Source organism: Mustela erminea, chromosome 4, assembly GCF_009829155.1.
Source record: "Mustela erminea isolate mMusErm1 chromosome 4, mMusErm1.Pri, whole genome shotgun sequence".
Taxonomy (NCBI): domain Eukaryota; kingdom Metazoa; phylum Chordata; class Mammalia; order Carnivora; family Mustelidae; genus Mustela; species Mustela erminea.
The window spans coordinates 117,461,043-117,483,288 of NC_045617.1; the positions used below are offsets into that span (position 1 = coordinate 117,461,043).

At 59.4% G+C, this 22,246-nt stretch overlaps 1 protein-coding gene across 1 annotated transcript; it reads left to right on the top strand.

Annotated features, from left to right (window-relative positions):
* The first annotated feature begins 1,059 nt into the window (after positions 1–1,059).
* On the top strand, positions 1,060–21,564 carry TEAD3 (TEA domain transcription factor 3). The gene is made up of 13 exons (XM_032340532.1): positions 1,060–1,298; positions 10,254–10,505; positions 12,234–12,298; positions 15,715–15,777; positions 16,585–16,596; positions 17,176–17,313; positions 17,431–17,480; positions 18,064–18,125; positions 18,698–18,831; positions 19,014–19,187; positions 19,421–19,561; positions 19,639–19,791; positions 20,012–21,564. The coding sequence occupies exons 2-13, from the start codon at positions 10,499–10,501 to the stop codon at positions 20,123–20,125; spliced, it is 1,113 nt and encodes a 370-aa protein (XP_032196423.1). The 5' UTR covers positions 1,060–1,298; positions 10,254–10,498; the 3' UTR covers positions 20,126–21,564.
* Positions 21,565–22,246: the final 682 nt, after the last annotated feature.

A 22,246-nucleotide genomic window follows, 5' to 3' on the forward strand; every position in this document is an offset into this window, starting at 1 on the left:
TGGCACAGGCCGAGGCAGGGGAGGAGCTCAGACGGCGGTCCGACAGAGATGAAGAACATCTGGAGTCGGGAGCCGCACATCTGGTCGCAGAGCTAGCCTGCGCCGCTTCACCAGCCGCCCCCCTTCCCCGCCCCGCGCCCCAGTCACTTCCTGTCCAGGAGCAGTAGTCAGTGTTGTTTTAACCCCCTCCGGGATCGTCCTAAGGGCTCGGAGGAGTGGGGCGGGCTCGGAAGAGGGGGTAGGTGTTGCGGGAGGAAGACCGGGTGCCCACATCCCCAATAAAGCCGCGTCCGGAACCCGGCGAGCAGTGGTTCTTCAGCGCGTGCCGAGAACGAGGCGGCGGGAGGGGTCCGGAGCGCGGGAGAGGTCCGGAGGGCGGGCTGGAGGCCAGCCTCCCCACCCCCCAACCCCGCTCCCGCCCAGGCCCGGGGCGCTCCCGCGTCCCCTCCCCCGCGCCCAGCGCCGGTCCTACCGAAACTCGGCGGGCTCGTGGTGTCGAGACGCCCCCCGCGGGGGCCCCGGGCCGAGAGGGAGGGCCCCGGAGGTCCGGGAAGAGGGGGAAAGGGAGAAATTCGAGAAACAAGCCTCTCGGGGAGAACCAGACAAACCGGGTCCGGGCAGGGCGGGCGCAGTCGCCAGGGCGGGGCGGGGTCTGGGGCCCCGAGAGTTGGGGGCGGGTTCCCGGGCGGGAGAGGGCGCTCCACCTCGGCCGCACGGGACTGGGGCGTGGGTAGGGAGCCCCAAGGCTCGTGCGCTCCGGCTCCGCGGGGTCCCTCGTGACGCGGCACCCCGACGGGAGTCCAGCCAGCTAGGCGGGAGCTCCGCCCTCGGCCCCGCCCAGGCCTGAGCCCCAAAACTGTGGTCGGGTCCTGGGGAGGTGGGGTAAGACCCGGCGTGCAGGGGGAGGTTAAGAGCATGGCACAGGAAGGCGAGGAGGGGAGCACCTAGGCGCGGGAAGGCCGGGAGCAGGCACGGGTCGCGAAGCAGCCGGGTGGGCAGCCCGAGCGCCGACTGGGGGCGGCCCCGCGCGGCCCCGCCCCTCCCGGCCGGTGCCCGCCCCCCTGCGCGCCCCGCCCCCTCCTTCCCCTCAGCCCCCACCCCCCGCCCCGGCTCCTCAACACAAACTTTCCGTCCCGCTCGCTCCCTCCTCCGCGCCTGGCGCCTCCCGCTCCAGCCCGGCTCATTCCGCACATTCCGGCCAGCCCCCTCCCCAAGACCCCCCTTCCCCTGTCCCCCTCTCAGCTCCTTCGGGTCCGGCGGAGCGGCCCGGCCGGAGCGCCCCCCCGAGCTCGGACCAGGTAAGCCGGGCAGACGCGGGGAGGAGGCCCTGTTGGGAGAGGTGGTTTGGTTGGCTGGTTCTGGACTGGGGGGGCACTCAAGGGGGGCTGGGTCCCCGAGCTATTGTCCAGCTCGAGCCCGAGCCCCGGATCTGGGTGCCGGGAAGTTTAGAGGGAAGGGGGGGAAGCTCTCCGGGAAGCCCCGCCCACCCCTCCCACCCCAACCCCCCCCCCTGCGACCCGGACGAGTTGGTCGGGGGAGGTCGGGGAGCCGGGAGAGTGTCCCCGGTGCCATCGCCTGTCCCTCGACACCCCAAACGTCCGCGTTTGGGGTGTCGAGGCAGGGGTCTGGGGGCCGCACGTTTTGGGGGGCCTGCCATCGGGGAGCTCGTACCCGGGATTCCCAGTCCCGGGCCCCGCCGCCCTTTGGACTCCCGGCTCGCGCGCTCTTAGAGCCGGCCCGGCCCCAGCTCCACGCAGGCCTAGGGCCCTGCCTCCCGACGCCCAGGCCGGCTCCTGCGCGCGGTGCCTGTAGCTGCGCTGGATTGTGGAGTGTGTCTGGGAGCAGAGCTGCGTGCCCTGGGCGTGCGCCCCCTGAGAAGCAGGGGCTTCAGCTCCTTTCAGTTCTGCCGCCCCTGTTGGGGTGGAGGTTCGGAGTCCAGACCAGGGCTCTGGGAGCCTGGCTCCAAAGAGGGCTGGCTTTGGGGCCTTATTTTCGCTACACTTCCTTAGAGCCCTTGTTTAGACTTTAGAGGGTTGGAAGGAGGCTTGTCCCCTCCACTACCACCACCACTGGGGAGGGAAGGCCAGGAGTGCCTGCCTGCATCCGGTTTTTAGCTAGCCAGGCCCCAGGGCAGTGTCATTGAGACCCCACTCTGTCACCTTTTTGGGAGAGCGGCCCAGGGCTCAGAGATTTTTTCTGGACAAGAGGGAATGAGGCCTTGCGGGAGGACTTCTCAAGGGGCACTTCCTTCTGTGTTTTCTCTCCAGGTAGAGGCAGAACCAGGTCAGGCCTGGACTTGTAGACCAGGAAAGCAGGGGATGGGGGTAGGGACTGGACACAGCTTGAGGGGCTGGAGCTCAGGGCGGCTCAATGTATCCCGTCTCCTGTGGCCTGTGTATACACGTCTCACCCCAGTGCAGGGGGCCTGGACCTCCTTGGCTAGAAAGTCCGGGGCAGCCTGGGGCAAAAAGGAAATCTAGAGTCCCCCAAAGTTGGACATTTAGGGGTATTATGTGCTCCTCCCTTCCAGATTCTTGTAGCTCCTTTTCCAAGACCCTCCCCCAGGAGGGTGTCATTCCAGGACATCGTACTGCGGTCTTGTGGATCCCTGCTCACTCTTTGGGCAGGGGACGCACAGATGTAACTTCTAGGAACAGGCTCACCGGTGAGGATGACTTCAGGGGCCCTGGATGCCCCCTCCTCAGGGAGAGGCTAAGAGCCAATGGGATTCTCAACTTCATGAGCCTTCCCCCACCCCCCTAGGGAGGGAACAATAATTAATGCTAATTAGCGCATTGGGGCTGGGGACTGGCTCTGTAGGATGGTCAGTGATTGGCAGGACAGAGCAGTGTGTGTGTGTGTGTGTGTGTGTGTGTGTGTCCCCCCGTGTCCCCCCTGTCTGTCTGTGTGCTCCCATCCTCGCTCAGGTTTGTGGACCCTTTGTATTCTGGAAATATTAGAACCATTAGAACCAGGAGGGGACATCTCAAAGAGGATGTCAAGAAATTAGAGATCTGGTCCCAGCTGAGCCTTTAACCACCTGTGTCATCTTGGGCCTCAGTTTCCCTGCTCAAAACAAATGACTTCTCAGGTCTCCTATCTCTGAGCTCCTTCCAGTGTCTCGGTCTTCTAGTCAGTGGCCTTGCTCCTTCCATTATGGACCATGAACCTGGTGAGGTCTGGAGAGGTGAGTGGACGATCAGTGATCTAAGGAAGAAAGTGAGGACAAACCAGGGGGTGACTGAGCAGTTTGTAAGTCAGGTGAAGTATGGCTGAAAAGGTTGCAGGCAGCAGGCGTCGAGCGACAGAGAAGCCAGGTGGAGCTGGGGGAACTTGCCCTCTGCAGTGACCCTGGGGTCTGGCAAGGCTGGCCGGGGTGAATTGTGTTGCGAGCTCACATGGATGGCCTGCCTCTCTGCCTGACTCCCAGACCCTCTGAAGGGCTCAGTGTGGAAGCTGGAAGGGAACTGAAGCTATCAGTCTTGCCCACCTCCTCACTTAGGAAGTGTTGAGGAGCAGAGGGGTCCACCCACGATGAGGAGAGTGGGGAAGGGATCTGGGGTGCCAGACCCCAGGTTGCTGGGGAGCCTTGAGGAGAACCCTAAATGCTGCAGCTTTCTGTGGCAGTAGCTAAGAGGTTGCTGTCTCTTCCTATGTGGGAACTGCAGAAGTTGTGGGGTCCAGGTCTCCATGGACCTCAGAGGCAGCCCTGGAGCCATGGCGGGAGCCTCTCTGGTCTGAGGTCAGCAGATCACACTCAGCCCCATTCTCAGGGCCTTGCCCTGCCCTCACCTCTGTCCTGGTGTCATGCCAGCCTGGGCTTGTCTGCAAGAGAGGTGCTGCCCCTCAGGGGAGGACCAGAGAGGGGAACAGACTTTGCCTGTCCTTGAAGGGTCCCACAGGAGGCTGGAGGCCAGAGAATCCCTGTCCCTCCACCGGTCCCCAAAGCCTCAGCCCTTGAGGTTTCCTAGAGTGCTGATTGTTTCCTGTGCTCCCTGCCAGGCCTGAAAGGACAGGAAGCGATAGAGGGAAATGAGAGTGCAACCGTGTGTGACGCTGGACTTGTGTGAGAGAGAAACTGAGTGGGACATTCTGCGTGGGTGACCGGGGCGGTGGGGGGTGCATGTGTGAGAGAACCGGCTAAAACCAGTTCTTGTGACTGCATGTGAGGCTGGACTTGTACAGGACAGAAACTGTGTGTGACACTGCCCGTGACTTTAGAACACTGGTGTGTGTGACTGATACTGTATGTACGTGGGAGCCACCATGAGTGATGTCCTCTGTGTGTGTGTGTGTGTGTGTGTGTGTGTGAGAAAGAAGTTGTACGCATGGTCTCTATGAGTGGCCATCACAGGGGACATGGCTTCTCAGTGACCAGCAGCATGAGCCTGGGTCTGACCCCGCAGGGATCCTGATGCTCTGTGTGTGTGAGGGACACTGCGATTGTTCGAGAACGGGTGCCATTCTGTGTGACATCAGGTGCTGAGGGGTGAGCGCAGGTGATACTCTGCGTGCTTGTGTGTGTGTATATGTGTGTGTGTGTGTGCAGCACATGAAGTGGTCTCAGGTTTTTGGAGCTCTGACAGGCTGTGTGTGCAACTGTACGGGACACGTGTAAAACTTAGGACGGTGTGTGGCGTGTGTGAGGAGATGCATGGTGACATGCCGCTGAGCAGCTGTGTGAGAAGCTGAGTGGGGAAGAAGGTGTGGTGGGGGGGACCCTGGCCTCTAGACCCTGCCCCTGCAGCCCTGCACATCAGGGGACTGGTGTGGGGGACCTGGGGGCCTCCGTGGGTGGGCACTCTCTGTGGTTGCTGGGACCCGGGGCCAGCATGGGTGACAGCCATCAGGGCTGAGTCAGGCATGCCTGGGAGACCGTGTGTGACATATTTGGGGGCCCATGACCCTGATGCCTGGGGCATCTGCGCGGAGGACGGTGAACCCTTAAAAACAAAGAAAGAAAGTACTTAATGCCACTGATGTGCGCTTAAAAATGGTAAAGGGGATGTTACATGTGTTAGCGCAATGAAAATCTTAAGAAGGAACAGGATAGGGACAGGTCACCGTGGATGTGCGGGACAGTGGCAGGCGAGCATGTGTGTGTGAGCGAGCAGAGCCACGAGGAAGCCTGGGTGTTTGTAGAGGACACTGTGACTGTCGCAGTGGTGGGGGATCAGCCGAATGATGGGTGGCAGCTCGGCGGGTGGGGCAGGCTGAGAGGAGACCCTCGGGCGTGGCAGTGGACAACTGTGAAACCCGCTTAACCAAGCTACCCGTGGGCTGCCGCCCCCACCCCCAGGCTGGACACCCGGCCCTCACTGGCGTGGGACAAGAGGAGACAGAAGGCGCCTGGCTGGCTCAGTTGGTGGAGTGTGCAACTCTCAATCTCGGGGTTGTGGTTTTGAGTCCCACAGTGGGCATAGAGGTGACTGAGTTTAAAAAAAAAAAAAAATGAGATGGGACAGAGTCCTAGAGTAGGGGTGAAGGGACATCTCCTACTGCCGGCGTTCCTCTCTCTCCTCCCTTCTCTCTGCGGAGGTTAGAGGGCTTGGAGACTCTACCTCCCACTCTCCTACACTGGTGGGGGGGTGGTGACAGTGAGGATGAGCTTTGGACAAGAAGGGCTGGGGGGGTGTGTCCTGCCCCTTCTGGTCCACTAGGAAGCCTGTGCCCTGAGTAGTGGGAGTGGGTGGGTGCAGAGTCTTGATTCCCAAATTGGAAGCACATTAATAAGCGGGAGAGAGGGGAGGAGGCCTCCCCACCTCCCTCCTAGTGGGCTCTGCAAATTGCTTCCTCCTGTAAAAATCTCGGCCCTGCCCCAGGGAGGAGGGTACTCCCTCCCCAGCCTGGCAGGGTGTGGCCACTTGGCAGGGTCCCCCAGGGGTCCTTGTGCTAAAGGCAGACACCATCCCCCTCCTGCCCCCTCTGCAGTCCCAACCAGAGCATGGCTCCTTCTAGGGTGGGAGCCTCTGGCAGCTGGAGAACAGCTGGCCCCGCTGTGGGGGCGGGTGAGAAGGAAGAAGGGAAAGGGAGAGGGGGTGGGGAGCTTCCCTCCCCATCCTCAACCCCCTAGCGGGTCAGCCCAGCCCAGGTTTGGGGTGGGAGATTCGGGATGCAACTGCTGATTTCACTAATCTTCCTTCCTTTTGAGTGACTGTTCTCCCTCCAAATGAGAGCTGTGGGCCCTGCAGGAGTGGACAGCTGCTGGCCAGTAGACCCAGGAGGGTCACTGGGCTCAGTTTGTCCTCCCAGTGGGACTGGTATGGAAGGAAGGGTAGCCAGGGACTTGGGGATGACACCCACCTTCCTTGACTGGCCTTGTCTCCGTCCCCGTCAGAGCAGAGGGCTGGGGGAGCCCAAGCTTCAGGCCAGTCTCCCCTACTCCCTTGAAAGGGAGGTGTAGGGCTGGGTGGTCTGGAGGCTGCGGGGGCCTGGGGTGGAGGTTGGGGGTGGGAGGGAGCTAGGACCTGTGCAGCTGCCCAGGGCAGGCCTCCATCACTGGAGCTGTCCAGCCAGTTATTCCAGCAGTCTGGCCCCAGGGTGGGGAGTGGGCAGCAAGGGGCCCCTTATCTCCCCCGGGGGCCCCAGAGCCTGCTCACCAAGCCTCCTAGCTCCCATCCCTGCTGCCACCCAGAGGCACCTTCTGACCTCAGAAAGCTGAGGGCCCTCACAGAGGTGAAGCCGGAATGGCTGGTCTGACGGAGGGTAGAGGCAGAGTGGGCCCCAGGTCCAGGGGTGGGGGCCTGCAGCCTATGGTAATAACGGGCCTCTGAAGAGAGACATAGGAGGTGGTCTTGAAGACGTGGGACAGATGGGACAGGAGTGGGGTGTCCTGGACATGGCCCTGTTGTGGCTGACCCTGGGCCCCAGCAATGGCTTTCCTGACACTCCTTCCTTCTAGGGTCTGTCCTGAACCCTGGGCTCTGTTGTCGGCTTATATGTACATAACTCTCTCTCTCTTTCCCTCTCTCCTCCCTCACTGACTGCATCTGAGTTTATTGATCTTCCCCCTTCCTGCCCTTTTTAGCCCCCTAGCTATGTGCTTCCATCTCTCTCTGTCTTGGTCTCCGTCTGTCTGAATCTGTCAGCCATGATTCCGGCCTCCACCATCTCTGGATCCAACTCTCTCTAGCACCCTCCCTGTTCTGTCAGCCTGCCTCTCTCTGGATCTCTCCTCTGGGGCTCACTCCGAGGTTTTGTGGGGATTTTGTCTCTGGGTATTCTCTGGGACTCTCCTGTCTCCCTTGTCTATTTTCTTATCTGCCTGGCGGGGTCTGTCTCTCTCTCTTGACCCCACCCCCAAGTCCCTCCCAGGCTCCACCCCCTCGTCCCTCACTTGGGTCCTCCTCCCAGTCTCCCACCCCTCTGGGTGGCACAGCCCAGCACGTAGAGGTTCAGGACAGCAGCATGAGCACCAGTAGGCAGCTAGGGGACTCCCACCCCTGCCAGCCCTGCTCTGTACCGTGGGGATGATGTGATGATCAGCCCTAGGCTGGGGCCACCATCTCCCCTGCAGGGTGCCTGAGCCCCGCGTTTGTCCAGGCCAACCTGCAGCTGTCCAAAGAGCCCGCAGTCCCCCAGGCTGGGTCCCCAGCAGTGTGAGGGTTTAAAGAGAAGGGGGTGGGCATGCACCGGTCTCAGTGCCCCTCCCACAACCTCCAGCCTGACTCCTGAGCGCTGCAGCAGGATAAGGACCCCAGTTCAGTGCCCTGCCCGGCACAGCTGCCCGCTCGCCGTTACCCACAGGGGTGCCTGGGCCCCGGGGTACAAAAAGTTCTCATCTGGATATCAGTCCGGGCCCCCACACGGCATACTTGCCCACGTGGGCTCCAGTGCCTGGCTGTGCGGGGTTGCGGTGGGGGGGTCACCTGTGGGCCCCTGTGTTGGTGCCTTTGCCCACAGGAGTGTTCCTAGAAAGTGAGTCTTGCATGTGCCCGCGAGCCAGCGGAAGAGACGGTGGTCCCACTTGTCTCCTTGACTCGTCCTTGCAGCCGCCCCCTGGGCTCCCCTCCCCCTCACCAGCTGCCAGCGGTCCCAGCCAGGGGCCGCCTCCCCGCCCCCCCCCCCCAGTCTGTCCCAGCTCCCAAGCACTGCTGTGTTCGCCATATTTGGCCACAGTGCTCCTGCGGGGGGCGGGGCGGGGTTGACATCACCCCGAGAAGGGGGGGGGCACTGCCTGGAAGAGGGGAGGCGGGCAGGGACTTGGGGGAGGCAGGAAAGTTGCTTTGCAAAGTCTGGGGCTGCCAGGGCCCCCCATGCACTGGGCCCCTGCTGCTCTGAGGGAGGCCTCAAGAAAGGATTTGGGGGGAATGGGTTGAGGATTCTGCTGGGAGGGGTTGTAGAGCACCGCAGCCCCTCTCCTGCCTCCCTTCTGACAGCCTGTGGCAGTGTCAGATCCTGGGGGAGGCTCTCAACTACCTCAATATGGGCGCCCCTGGGCTCCCAGAGTCTCTGTGCCCTCACATTTTTATTCCAAGAACTTGGCCTCAGGAGTTAAGGAGGGGATAGGGATCTAGCTTCCTGGGGGGTGGGGGGTCTTGGGGAGAATGGCCTGGGAATGGAGGAGTATGGCCCCTCTCATTGGTCAGGAGCAAGGCTTCCCCTCTCCCTGGCTGCCTCTGGTGTGGGAGAGCTCTTCCTCCTGGTCTTGGGGGCCTCACAGAAAGGGCTACAGCCGGGTGGGGGTCCTTGAAGCAGCTCCAGCCTCTGGGCTAGAGGGGAGGCCCAGAGCTGGGCCCCCTGGGCGGGCTCAGGGTGGTTGCCTCCTTTCTCGCTCCAGGTGGTGAAGCTTCTCGGCTTCATTCCCTCTGGTTAGAAGACTGAAGCCAGAGTGCCCAGCTCAGAACCCAGCTCTAGCTCTTCCAAGCTGTGTGTCAGACAAGTTGCTTAACCTCTCTGTTTTCTGGTTTCCTCCTCTGTAAAGTGAGGCTAATAATAGTCTCCACCGCATAGGTTATCGTGAGGATTAAATGAGTCAATGTGTATAAAATCCCAGAACAGGGCCTGATGTGGGGCAGGTGTTCTCATTAGAGTAATAGTCTTGACTCTGGTTCCATCTGATAATCCGGCCCCCTAGACCCTCCCCATCCCATGCCACTAGCGATGCTCGTCAAGCCTCCCTAAACAAGCAGGTGGCCCAGCACAGAGGACCCCTGTCCATTTGGCAGGGCCTGGAATTCTTGTCTGAGGGGAAAGAATTCCTTTCCACAGCTTCCGAAGGATCTCCCACCCCTCTACCCTGCCCACCCCCCCGACCCCACCCTAGCTCTCCTTGCAGACCAGAGCCAGGTCCCTGGATCTAGCCATCTGGGGCTCCTAAGCTCCCCGGACACTGGGCATGCAGAGTCCGAGGCTGAAGGGGGTGTGGGGCGAGCCTTGGAGCTACGTGTGTTGGGGGGCCTGCCGGGTGTGGTCTCGGTTAATAACCCAGCCTGGCATGTGCAGGGAACTCGGAGTTTAGAGAGCCCTGGCCCTTCCACGATGTGGGCCAGGGCAGGGGCGGGCGTGTGGGTGGTTTATGGGCTGCTGTGGGGCGGGAGGTGCAGGAACAGGAAGTGGGATGGAGAAGCCGGTGGAGTTGAGCAAGGCTGCAGGCCGGGCACCTTCTCGGCTGCTCCCTTGCCGGCCAGCATCGCTCCCTCCTTGCGATTCCTGGGCGTCTCTGCCCACTGTTTAGGTTCTGCTGGGCTCCTGGGAGTTGTCTTTTAGGGAAGTCAAAACCACACCCTTCCTGGGTCCCAGGCCCTCCCCCTCCCACAGGGGGTCCTCAGCAGGGTTGCACTGAGGCTAGGGGCGAGAATGAGGGGGCTGGGGGTCTCTTTCCCCGATGGCAGGGGAAAGATCTGGCAAAGTCAGAGCCAAGCAGTCTTCCTGGCAACTCTGTTCATCACGACTGTAAGCCCCAGTGTCCCTTCTGAATAATGGGTATCACTCCTTGCCCTCCCTGCCTTAGTTTTGAGGATTAAGTGAACACGAATATGCTTTGTGCCCGCAGAAGTGCTGTGTAGCTATGAGGTATTGTGGTTGGTCCTTTGTCTGACCTCATTTAATTTTAAGCCTCACAACCTCAAGGAGACCTTTTCCCCCTCTTAGGGGACCAAAGCTAAGAGAGGTGAGGTAACTCATTAAGGCTGCACAGCACGGAATAAGCCTGGTTGCCTCCACCTCCCCAACTGCAGCACCTGTCCCCCGGCTGGGAGATGACTGTGGTCTGGGAGAGCCCCGGCCCTCACCCCTCTGTGTCTGCCCCGCAGGCTCCGGCGGCCCAGTGGGCTCAGGCCCAGAGCCCAGAGCAACCAGCACAATAGCGTCCAACAGCTGGAATGCCAGCAGCAGCCCCGGGGAGGCCCGGGAGGATGGGCCTGAGGGCCTGGACAAGGGGCTGGACAACGACGCAGAGGGCGTGTGGAGCCCCGACATCGAGCAGAGCTTCCAGGAGGCCCTGGCCATCTACCCACCCTGCGGCCGCCGCAAGATCATCCTGTCAGACGAGGGCAAGATGTACGGTGCGTGTAGGGAGACACGGGACACTGGCTGTGCCTGGAGGAGGCAGCCTGGCCCTCCCGCCCCTCCCCCTGCTCTCTGCCCCCTCACCCAACCGGTTTGGCGAAGTCCTGTGGGGCCGCCTGCCAGCCCGCCACGGGCGAGTCTGGGCGTGTGAGCCTGTGTGTCTGGGTCCTCCTCATAAACAAGCCAGGCTGGCCCCCTCCACCAGATTGGGGCCCACACCTTGACACCCCCGTCTGCTCCTCCTCTCCTCCCCCTGCTGGCCTGCAGGTTTCAGGGTGACTCAGTGGACATAGGAAACTAGGTCAGTGCCTGGTGCTCCAGAAAGGCCTGGGAGGGGGTCCCTTCCCACATGTGGGGAAGCCCGAGGGGTGAGACCGGGGTGTCCTACTGGCGAGTTCTGTCCAGCGTATGGATATGGGGTCAGGGCAGGCCACGCTGTGACAAGGGCCTGTGTGAGGAAGAGGGCTGAAGGGACACGGGGACTCCTTCATTCCTCAGACGCCCCCCCCCCCAGCTCTCTCTTGCTCTCCTGGCCTGCTGTCTGCCACCTTGCCCATCTCTTGCCTCCAGAAGGGAGTGTCCCCCTCTTGTCCAGCCCTGAGAGGGCTCTCCCAGAGCTGCATTTTTGGGATAACTCAACCCTTCTGGGCCTGGCTGCTTGCCAGCTCCCTCCAACCCTCCATGGCAGCCTATGGCTGAGTGAGGCAGGCCCTGGGCCTGTCCCATCCCGGCGGCTAGTATCGTGGTGGGGTGTGGAAAGGAGACAGCTGGGCCAAGTGGTAAGGGCTGCCGCAGCCCCTGTCCCCAGCAACTGTGCCGCACCCACTGGAGCCCCGGAGCCCCCTCCCAAGGCAGGCAGATGTCCCCGGGTGCTTCCCCGATGGCTACCTCCCAGATGGCCGGGGCAGCCCCACAGGGTATGTTTAGACTGGGCGGAGGGAGTGGGGTGGAGAGGGGCAGGCAGGAAGGGAGGAGCAGTGGGGCTGGTTCTGTCATGGAGGAGGAATCTGGAGAATGTGGCCCTTGTGGGGAGCTTGTGGGGTTGGGGTCTGGGGGCCTGGACTGGGGGGATAAAAGGTATTGAATCAGCATCTGTCAGCACCTCACAGGGCAGGAGAGACACTGGTAAGCCGGGACATGGGGGTGACAGGCTCAGGGACACAGTGATGGGCTCAGGGACATCCTGACACAGGCCATCTGTGTGAGAGGTATGCTGAACACACTGAGCCCTTCCTGCCCGTTTCGCCAGAGAAGGGAGGGGACTTGTCCAGGGTGTCCCCTCATTGCAAGGACACCTAGGACAGGAACCCATCTTTCAGACTTTTGGGGACATGTGCAGCAGGCCTCGATCGCACACAGATGCTTACACTTAGAGATTCCGAACTCCCGTCGCGCACAGAGGGGGATGGAGGTGCCACCAGGTCTAGGAGTGAGCAGCCCAGCTGTCTTTCTGCAGGGAAACCTGTTGGGCCCCTGACCTTGTCCCCTCCCACCCTGCTGCCCCCTACTCACCCCTCCCTCAGCCGACAGCCGCCCAGGTCCTAGGGCTCCCCACCACCTCTCACACACCTGCGTGTGCCTCCTGAAGTGAAGAGGGTGGGGAGGGGGCAGAAGGGTGGTGATGGGGGAGGGGGTCTGTGTGTTTTGCAACAGAGGGTGTGGGGTTTGCAGCCACCAGCAGCCCCCCATGGCCAACTCTTCATTCTTCTCTCACCCCATGCCAGGTCGAAATGAGCTGATTGCACGCTACATTAAACTGAGGACCGGGAAGACTCGGACGAGAAAACAGGTAGGGAGAGGAGGATGCGCGCTCCGGGCCCTCTGCCCATGTGCGCACCCTCATCTGCCACCATCGGCCCCTCCCTGTCCCCCTTCCTCTCCTGAGGGACTTCACACTCCCCAGCCTGTGGAGAAGGGGACACCGCCCTCTCTAAGCAGCCACCACGCCGCCCAAGGCCTTGGGGGTCAGTGACCAGAGATGAGCCCCGTGGGGCAGGCCGGTGTGGTCACTGCCCGGAGTGGCCCCCTGACCAGTCAGCGAGGCAGAAGGTGATAGTGACACACGGGTACAGAGCAGGGCAGCATGGCCAAGCCCAGAGTGAGTGTGTGTTGTCAGAGCCTAGACCCGGTAGGGGAAGGGAGGAAGGGGTTGCTGTGCATTTTTAAGACGGAATTTGGGGTTCAGCCTGGCAGAGAAAAGTGGAGAGGTTCTAGCAGGCTGAGGAAGTCAGATATCCTTTGAATCCCTGAACCCCCATGGTGCTTAAGGTTATGTGAATCTGTGTATTCCTTGCAGCAGCCTCGGAGGTAGGTCTAGTAATCTCTCCATCTTCCAGATGAAGACATGGGGGCAGGGGGGCGTTAAGTAACTTCCTCCAGGTCACTCAGCTGGTAGGCAGTGGATCCAGGATTGAGTCCACTGGGCGGAAAGAGCCATCCATCAGCAGTGTGGCGCATGGAGAGAGGGGTGGGAAGTGCTGAGGACAGGGAGAGAGGTTGGCCAGAGGCCTGAGGGACAGCTTTCCCCCCGGGGCAGCTGGGTGCCATGGAAGGGACTAGAACAGGGAGTGGCAGGTGGCAGCTGTCGAGGAATGCTGGCCCGGGAGCAGCTGGGGCAACGGATGAGGGAGGGCCAGGCAGAGGCAGGGACAGAGGTCCGCTGTGGTGGTGGCCGGTGTGGTGGCAAGGTTGAGGGAGGCAGTGGTGGCAGGGAGAGATGACTGGGCGGCTTCCCATCCTGCAGGAAACCCAGAAAGGGGGCTGCTTGGGGTGGCTGATGTGCAGGGGTGCCCGGGAGAGAGGCAGGCTAGGCGCAGAGACTGGAGGACCGGAGGGTGCCTCTGATCCTCGGCCCTCCCACCCTCCCTGTCTGGTGGGGTTTGGACCTGGCACCCCCACTTTGCCAGATCCCTACATGTGCAGATGACAAAGCCGACCCGTCCCATCCCACCATCTCGAAGGTTCTGAGTCCACGCCCTCGTTATGGGAGCAGGGGCCTCCCCCATTTGCTCCGGCATTTATCAACCTTTCTCCTGGGGCCAGTTCCTAGGGCAGTGTTTATTCAGTGAGCAAATTCTAGAGCTCTGCCTCTGTGCTTGGCGCTAGGGATACAGCAGGGGGACCCCACCCACAGGGGCCCTGTTCCTGCAGCCTGGGACTGTAGTGGGGAGGGCTGACTCATCAAATCCCCAAGTTCAAATACCCTCACCCCCACCTGTGAGCAAGGGGTGCCTTCCCCTCAGTTTCTTTTCCTCGGCCATTAAATTAGCTAATATGGGAAGACACTTAGAACAGAGTAAGCATGATGGAAGAATGTGCCACTGCTATTGTCATTAATGTTACATCTTGAAGAGCAGAAATCCAGAGCGCCTGGCTGGCTAGTCAGTAGAGCAGATGACTCTTCATCTTGGGGTCGTGATGAAGTCTTAAGAAAAATTAGATAAGTCGGTAGATAGATAGATAGATAAGACAGACAGACCCATCCTATGTTTGCGAGGACAGAGCACATCTTTATGTGTTGCAAAGAGCAACCAGATGACAGACCAGGGTTTTTGTCTCACTTTTGGTTGAAAAAATGCAGTGTTAGGGTTTTTAGAGATACATACAGCAATTAATAGCAAATGCAATGCCTCCATGCTGGAAAAACAGCTAAATATTATATTAGGATTAAGTCCCATGTGACTTTCAGTTGTCACAGTCTTGACCATTTGGCAGTGGTCCTCTGTGCTAAGGGTCAGAAGAATCCTGGGAGCATAGCTTGGTGGTGGAGCAAGTTGGCTCGGGAGTCAGGCCGCCTAGGTTCAAACCCTAGCTCCAGCCCTCCGCTTTGTGACCTTGGATAAACTGCCTAACTGCTCTGTGCTCGGGTTTCTTCATCTGTAACTTGGGGGATTATTTTAGGACTGACTTCTTAGTACAGGTCAGATGAGGTATGTGTAAAATGCTGACAACAGTCTAGTGCCTCAGTAAATGTCACCGTTGTCATCATAGGAAGTGACAGGTAACCCTGCTGGACAGACATCTGATTCTGGGGCCCAATGAGGTAGACTGAGGCACAGCCATCTGGTTCCTAACCAGCTAGTGGTGGTGGGGCGCTGTGGGGAAACAACAGACATAGTAACTTTCAGGTTTTGATTAAAAAGCAAAAGAAGCTGTATCTTAGTGGGGATAAAAACAACTTTGCAGAGAAAGCCCACAGCCATTGTATATCAGGAGCTCAAGTGAAGCAGCTTTGGGGATCCATGTGTTCCTTCTGTTTTCCTGGGGAAAATAGGTTCTCTGAGGCTTAAGGGTCAGACCCTTGACCATGTCCTGGCAGTGGGGCAGGGTGAGCTTTCATGGAAGCCATGGCCCAGATGGATGATCTGATGTCCAGCACGAGCTGTTGGTTATGGCTGTTATGTTATGGCTGTTGGTGATGCCAGTCAGAGAAAAGTATCTCTGGGCGCCTGGCCAGCTCAGGCAGTAGAGCCAGGGTTGTGAGTTTGAGCCCTGCATTGGGTGTTAAGATGACTTGAATAAATAAAGAACCTTGAAAGAAGAAAAAAAGATAAGAAAAAGGTGCCCCTCTAAGAATATCAGTGAAAAAAAGTCACTCATCTTGGAAAAATAAAAAGATACCCTTTCTCTGGGTTAAATGCAGCCTGGCACCAGGGCACATAACTTGAGTGGCAGAGCTTGGGCTGGATTTTAGCCCTTACTGGGTTAGTGCAGTGAATGACCTGTACAACTGTACGTAGTGGTCCTAGAGGCTATGGCAGGCTCTTGATCAAAATAGGGCCAAGAAGAGGGCAGAGAATTAGCAGGGCTCAGGGGTGTCTGCTCACAAGGGCCCCATGGTTCCCCCTGGCTTCCATTTGGTCCCAGAGACAAGGGCTGGGATGCTCCTTGCCCATGACCACCCCATGCCGTGCCTCCTCACTGTCTGTGTTTTCCTCTCTGGCGGGGCGCGGGGCGGCCCCTAGGTGTCCAGCCACATACAGGTTCTAGCTCGGAAGAAGGTGCGGGAGTACCAGGTTGGCATCAAGGTATGTTGGGCACCTGACCAGGGCCTCCGGTCCCTCCTCGGCGCCTCCACCGCTATCTCTGCACAGCTCAGGCCTCTGCTACAGCCGGCTCTCACTATGCCTCTTTTCTGGCTGAAGCTCTGTTCTTGCCTCTTCTGCCCTTTCTGCTCTTTTTCTCTCTTTCTCTCTCTTTCTACAGGTCTCTAGCCACTTGCAGGTTCTAGCCAGGCGGAAATCTCGAGAGATTCAGTCCAAGCTAAAGGTAGGGGTTCCCCTGCCACTTGGCCTGGCCCTGCTGCTTTCTGAGCGCAGGGCAGAGAGGCAGCTGGAGGGCTATGGTGGGTTGGAGGGTGTCTCAAACGCAAACAGCAGCATGAAGCCCGAAGGCCACTTCTGGCTACAGAGGGTCTCAGCCCTTGGAGACTAAGCAGAAGCCCAGGGTGACAGCCAGCCCTATAGTGAGGGAGAGGAAGACCATCCGGGGGCCACTAAGGCCCACCTCTCTTCTTCCTTTTCCTTTTCCTCCTTCCTAATTGCTGCTTGTTAATTGCACGGGGCCTTCAGATGGGCAGGAGGAGACACGGGCACACTGGCCAGTAGAGCTGCTGTGGTGGCCCTGGCTCTTCCTTGCACTGGATGCTCAATCCTGGCTGCCCTGCAGCAGAGGATCTCAGAGCACGGGCTCAGGGCCCCTGTAAACTGTGGCTTCTCCCTGCTTCTCGGCTGCACAGCAGGCTGGGCCTTGCGCTCCAGGCCCCTGGGCCTGTATCACAGCTCCAGAGGACACGGACAGACCCCCAGGGGCACCAGCGTGGTCCGCCTTCTAGGTCTCCTGCCTGCCCTCCCTCAAATCCTGCCCTTTGCAGGGCACCCCCAGCTAGCAAGCCCTCCGCTTGGGTAGCAGTGGGGAGGTGGGAGGAGGGTCCACAGCTGCCTCTGAGCTCCTCTGGGATCCTGAGACCCAAGAGGCTAGTGGCTGTTGAGTGGATGGGGGTGGAGGAGGTCGCATCCCTACCCTATGTCACCCTCTTGTGTGCCTCTTCTAATCTACCTTCCCTCTCCTTTGCAGGCCATGAACCTGGTAAGTAGTCTGCCCCTCCCCTGGGGGACGAGGTCAGGGGGAGAGCACCTAACACAGGATTTCCAGAGTATGAATTGTGAAATCAACTTAATAGGGTTGGCAACCAGCACTGTTTAAAAATGAGATAGAGTGGTTCTCAAACTTTAGCACGCATCAGAATTGCTGGGAGGGCTGGTGAAGACAGATTTCTGGGCTTCCCGTGCAGAGTTTTTGAATCAGTGGGTCTGGGCTGGGGCCCGAGAATTTGCATTTCTAAGCTTCCAAGTGATGCTGGTACCATCTGTCCACAGACCATATTTTGAGAACCAGTGATGAAACAGAATAGGAAATAGAGGAGTGCATGACAGATAACATAAGGGGAAATGTTTGGGTATATACTGGGTTATGGAATAAAATAAAATAATGTCTCAATATGGACTGTGCTCAGAGGGGTGATGTACTCAGGAGATAGGCCCCGGCAGGGGCTGAGACTCTCCTGAGCCAACACAACAGAGCTCTAGGACCTGGGAGGGGCCCCAAGGCAAGCCCCAGCCCCATCTCTGACCTGGCCCATCCTCACACGGCCTCTCTCCTCCCCAGGACCAGGTCTCCAAGGACAAAGCCCTCCAGAGCATGGCCTCCATGTCATCCGCCCAGATTGTCTCCGCCAGCGTCCTACAGAACAAGTTCAGCCCACCCTCCCCTCTGCCCCAAGCCGTCTTCTCCACTTCCTCACGGGTACAGGGGGCCTGGGAGGGGCGGGGGTTGCTGAGGTGAGGGAGGGCCTTTGGGGCTGGGCGGTGGCCGTAGGTCTTGGATGCTGAGGGGCCCCTGGTCTTTGTCCCCTCTCTCTAGTTCTGGAGCAACCCCCCTCTCCTGGGACAGCAGCCTGGACCCTCTCAGGAGTGAGTATTGTGGCCCATCCCTCTCACACCCTCGCCACTGGGATGTCCTCTTTGAGGTGGCTTCCAAGCTTTAGTTCAAAAATAGAGGATGGGGAGCACCCGGAAGAGAGCCACACATCTGTCTGTTCTCTCATGTGTTTGTTCATTCATCCACCTCCTCGTCCACTTGCCGTCCGTTTGCCCTTTGGTCACTTCTCCCTCGGTTGCTCCCTGGGTCGGTCTCCGAGTCAGCACGTGGGGGATTCGAATATGCTGGGTTCCCTCAGTTCTAAGAGGACTTTCATCCTCAGACACACCCTCAGTTTCATGGGCAGCTCTCAGGGTGGGGTTGAAAGGCCTCATTCAGCGTGCACCTCAGTTATAAGATGCAGCAGGGTTTCATAAAAGCTCAAGTGTGGAGAAAACCCAAAACGGGAGACTTAGCCTGTCTACATGCACTTCTTGGCCTTTGCAGATAGGTGGGGTGGCTCCCTGTGGAGACCAGATCAGCCTCCCAAGGGACTAAGTGGAAAGTGGGCGGGGGGGGGGGGGGGGGGGGGTTGGGGGGGGGGGCCCTCTAACCAGGCTGCACTCCCGTCTGCAGCATCAAGCCCTTTGCACAGCCAGCCTACCCCATCCAGCCACCCCTGCCGCCGACGCTCAGCAGTAAGTCCCCTGCACAAGACCCTTGATGCCCCTGCACACCCACTCAGCTGCTCAGAAGGCGGGGGGTGGGGGGCGCAAGGCCTGCATGTGTTTATAGGGGGAGGGAGAGGGGCGTGGTATTGATAGGGCATTGGGACTGTCAGGGACAGGCCCCTTACCTTTTACAATGTCGTACATATCAGTGAAGATATTACATTTATGTATGTTTATAAAATTCTTCTCTGGAGATACACCAAAATCTTAACAGAGTAGCACTCTGTCTGGGTATTGGGATTCAGGATAGTTTTTATTTTTCCCTTTTTACTTTTCCGTATTTTCTGTTTGAATACACATTAACAGTGACCTCTAAACTACCCCCCGCCTATGTATAGTACCTGGGGCCACCGTGCACAGTTGTGCGGGTTGTACACTGCATAAGGAGATGGGGCAGAGGGGTGGGGGTGCCGCCCATGTTCCTACCCGAAAGGGGCCCCATTTTGTAGTCAGCACAACGGCTCGGCTCGCTGCAGCTGGGGGCAGCTCCGGATGTGAGCACACGCCCATGCAGTTGAGGGTCCATTTCGCCCTCCCAGGTTACGAGCCCCTGACCCCGCTCCCCCCAGCTGCTGCCTCCGTGCCCGTGTGGCAGGACCGCACCATCGCCTCCTCCCGGCTGCGGCTCCTTGAGTATTCCGCCTTCATGGAGGTGCAGCGAGACCCCGACACGGTAACGTGCCTGAGGGTGGGGGTGAGGATTTGCGCAAGCCTGGGAGACCCCGGCATGGTGGGCCAGGGCCACGGCTCTGGGGGCCCGGGCTGGGGAAGCCCCGGGGCAGTCGTGTCCCAGTGCAGCCCTCAGGCCCGCGGCCCCGCGTGTTCTCCTGACCCCGTCCCGGGCCCTCCCCACAGTACAGCAAACACCTCTTCGTGCACATCGGCCAGACGAACCCCGCCTTCTCCGACCCGCCGCTGGAGGCTGTCGATGTGCGACAGATCTATGACAAGTTCCCCGAGAAGAAAGGTGGACTGAAGGAACTCTATGAGAAGGGGCCCCCTAACGCCTTCTTCCTCGTCAAGTTTTGGGTGAGCTGCCCTCTCTGCTCCCTACCACCTCTTCCCCAACCCATTCAGCACACCAGGCCTACCCCGCCCACCGGGGACCCTGTGGCCTGTGGGCAGGGCGCTGGCCTTAATGATGGGCCCTGGGGTGGAACACCGATGTGGCTCGGCGAAGCCTCCCCTGTCCTCGGCAAAGCCTCCCCTGGCCTCGGCCCACACCTGACGCTGGCCCGGCTCACACCTCCACCCCTTCCCAGGCGGACCTCAACAGCACCATCCAGGAGGGCCCTGGAGCCTTCTATGGGGTCAGCTCTCAGTATAGCTCGGCCGACAGCATGACCATCAGCGTCTCCACCAAGGTGTGCTCCTTTGGCAAGCAGGTGGTGGAGAAGGTAGAGGTGAGTGGGGGCCCGGGGTGGCGCAGAGGGGCGGGGAGCAGGCCCGTTGGGTGACGCCTTCCCTGCGCCACACACAGACGGAGTACGCCAGGCTGGAGAACGGCCGCTTCGTGTACCGCATCCATCGCTCCCCCATGTGCGAGTACATGATCAATTTCATCCACAAGCTGAAGCACCTGCCGGAGAAGTACATGATGAACAGCGTGCTGGAGAATTTCACCATCCTGCAGGTTGGGGGCGGGTATAGGGTGCGTGGGGGCACGGGGGCCTCACTTGAGGTGGGGGGCAGCCCCAGTGCTCGGTTGAGAAGACTGCTGTCCAGAAAGGAGAAGGGTCTTCTCAGGCTCAGGCCCAATCCCACCCTCCTCCCCCTAGTCCTCCTACCCCCTTGGCCAGCGGTGGCCCTGTGCCACCTGATCCCTTGCATCGCATCCTCCTATTGGCCCCCAGGTGGTCACCAGCCGGGACTCCCAGGAGACCCTGCTCGTCATTGCTTTCGTCTTCGAAGTCTCCACCAGCGAGCACGGGGCCCAGCACCATGTCTACAAGCTCGTCAAAGACTAGGCCACTCTTGGCCCCAGTACCAGGATCCAGGACAAGCATCTTTTCCACACACCTGCCTGGCCCCCCACCCCCACCCCACTCCCACCTCCAGAGGTCTGGGATTGAGGACTCATCCTGCCTACCAGGCCTCAGGCCCAGGACCCAGGAGGCCTCCCCATCTGCCACCCAGCAAACACACTCCCTGCCACTGTTCTGCGCTGTAATTGTGGGAGAAGAGAGGAGGGCTCTGTGGTGGGGCAGCCCGCTCCGGATGCTGAACCATCACCCAGCTCTGCCCAGCCTCCAATGAGCGGGCTCCAACCCCTTCGGGCTCAGGCATGTGTGGCCGGCAGGGGAGGGTAGAATGGAGATCAAGGGGGTCAGAGTACAGAGGCTCCAGGAAGGAGAGTGTTGAGTTGGGGCTAGGGTGAGAAGATGAGAGAGGGGCCCACACCTTCTTGTACCTGCAGTGCCTGGCCCTGTTCTCAGACCCTGCAAGGTGAGCATGGGTCTGGATGTCTCATGTGATGGGCTGAGACTCCGAGAAGTTGAGAGACCGGTGCAAGGGGGGCAGAGTTGGAATTCTTAACCCGGGGCTGCCTGTCCCCAGAGCCCAGGTATACACTACCTCCCTGGAGTGGGAGAGCAGCCACAGGGGGTGAGAGACAGGGTCTATACAGGGGGCTGGAGCCAGCCAGGTTGGGGGCACCTTTCAGGGGAGCAGCTGCTTCTGACCAGCAGGAAAAGAGGAGCAGCAGGTACTTGGCACCTGTTAGGTGCCCTCTGTCAGCCCATAGTGCGGCCAGGGCCTCAGGAGCCCCTATGCGGACCTCCTCCAAGCTGCCCCAGCCCACATCTGGGACCTGAGCCCCTCAGCACCTTCCTGACCAGAGAAGGCCCCCAGGGGCAGGCTCCAAAATAGCTCGGCGGGTCAAGTAGGAAGCTGGAGTCCCCGCCTATGGGCAGACCAGCGTTCCAGGGACAAGGGGTAGCAGAAGGATTTGGTATTTTCAAATGGCCAAGACATGGATTTGGTGAACCCTCGGTGCGTTCATTCCCTTAACGTTTCTCTCCACCTCCAGTTTCCCAGGCCTGGAGCAGCAGCTCCCCAGACCCAGTTTTGGGACTGAAGGTTCACCCTTTCCCTGCTGCCCCTCTCCAACACCCAGGCCCCTCAGCCGGCCTGGCCTGTCTACCAGCCGCCTCTGGGCATTTACGAGTTTCATATGAAGTACTGTGCCCCTTCCCTTCCTTACACGGCCTGCCCCTGAGCTTCCTGAAGGTCCTCACAGTTTGCATATCGCTCAGGCCACTTCCAAACCCAACCTAGGTTTTATAATGTATATTATATTTTTTTGTGTATTTTTTAAATCCAGCTGTGATGGGTTATATCGTAAACATGGCACAGGGCTGGGGCAGGGGTCCTCAAGGCCCGGCTCCTGCTCCAAAAAAAAAAAAAAGAAAAGAAAAAGAAAAAAAATTAAAGTTATTTGTTTGTGGGTTAGTTGTGTGACCAGTGTGTGACAGACTTCTCCAGATTGGATTATCTTCATGTGGGTGCTCCTGCCAGATTAGATCCTGATGTGTCACCCCACCCTCTTACCCTTGCCCATCTTGCCTTGGTGGGGGGCATCCATACCCACACTCAAAATAGGTATGATTCAAAGATCCCTTAAAGTTTTGCAGACTCCTTTCTCTGACCCCTTCCTGCTGGGAGTTGAATGCTAAAATGTGCCCAGTGCTGGCCTAGGTTCAGTTGTTAAATTGTCTCTTTGAAGTGACTTGCCCAAGGTCACACACTTCTGAGATGGAGCCCCTGCTCAATCTCCAGTCTTCATGTGGCTACTCCTGGTTCTCACTTGATAGCAGAGAAGAGAGCCTCAGGGAGGATGAGTGCTTTCCTGAGGGAATGGCTGCTAGCAGAAGCCAGATTCCAACATGTTCCTGTCTGCCTGGCTGAGCCCTGCTCTCCCCGCTGAGCCAGCTTGTACTCATACAGCAGGGACCAGAGAAAGGGGAGGGTAAGGGGACATAAGTTATTTATCTAAGGCTTAGATTTAAGTGAACATTCTATATTTTCATTTGCTCAACCAAGTTTGCAGATGAAGTTAAAGGTTCTCTTCATTGAACCGGTCGCTGGCT

What these genes read in the sequence shown, in the direction of transcription:
- TEAD3 (XM_032340532.1), top strand. An exon ending in AGACTCGGACGAGAAAACAG is followed by an intron (nt 12,299 to 15,714) that starts GTAGGGAGAGGA and finishes CTCTTTCTACAG; the next exon opens with GTCTCTAGCCACTTGCAGGT. An exon ending in AGAATTTCACCATCCTGCAG is followed by an intron (nt 19,792 to 20,011) that starts GTTGGGGGCGGG and finishes ATTGGCCCCCAG; the next exon opens with GTGGTCACCAGCCGGGACTC.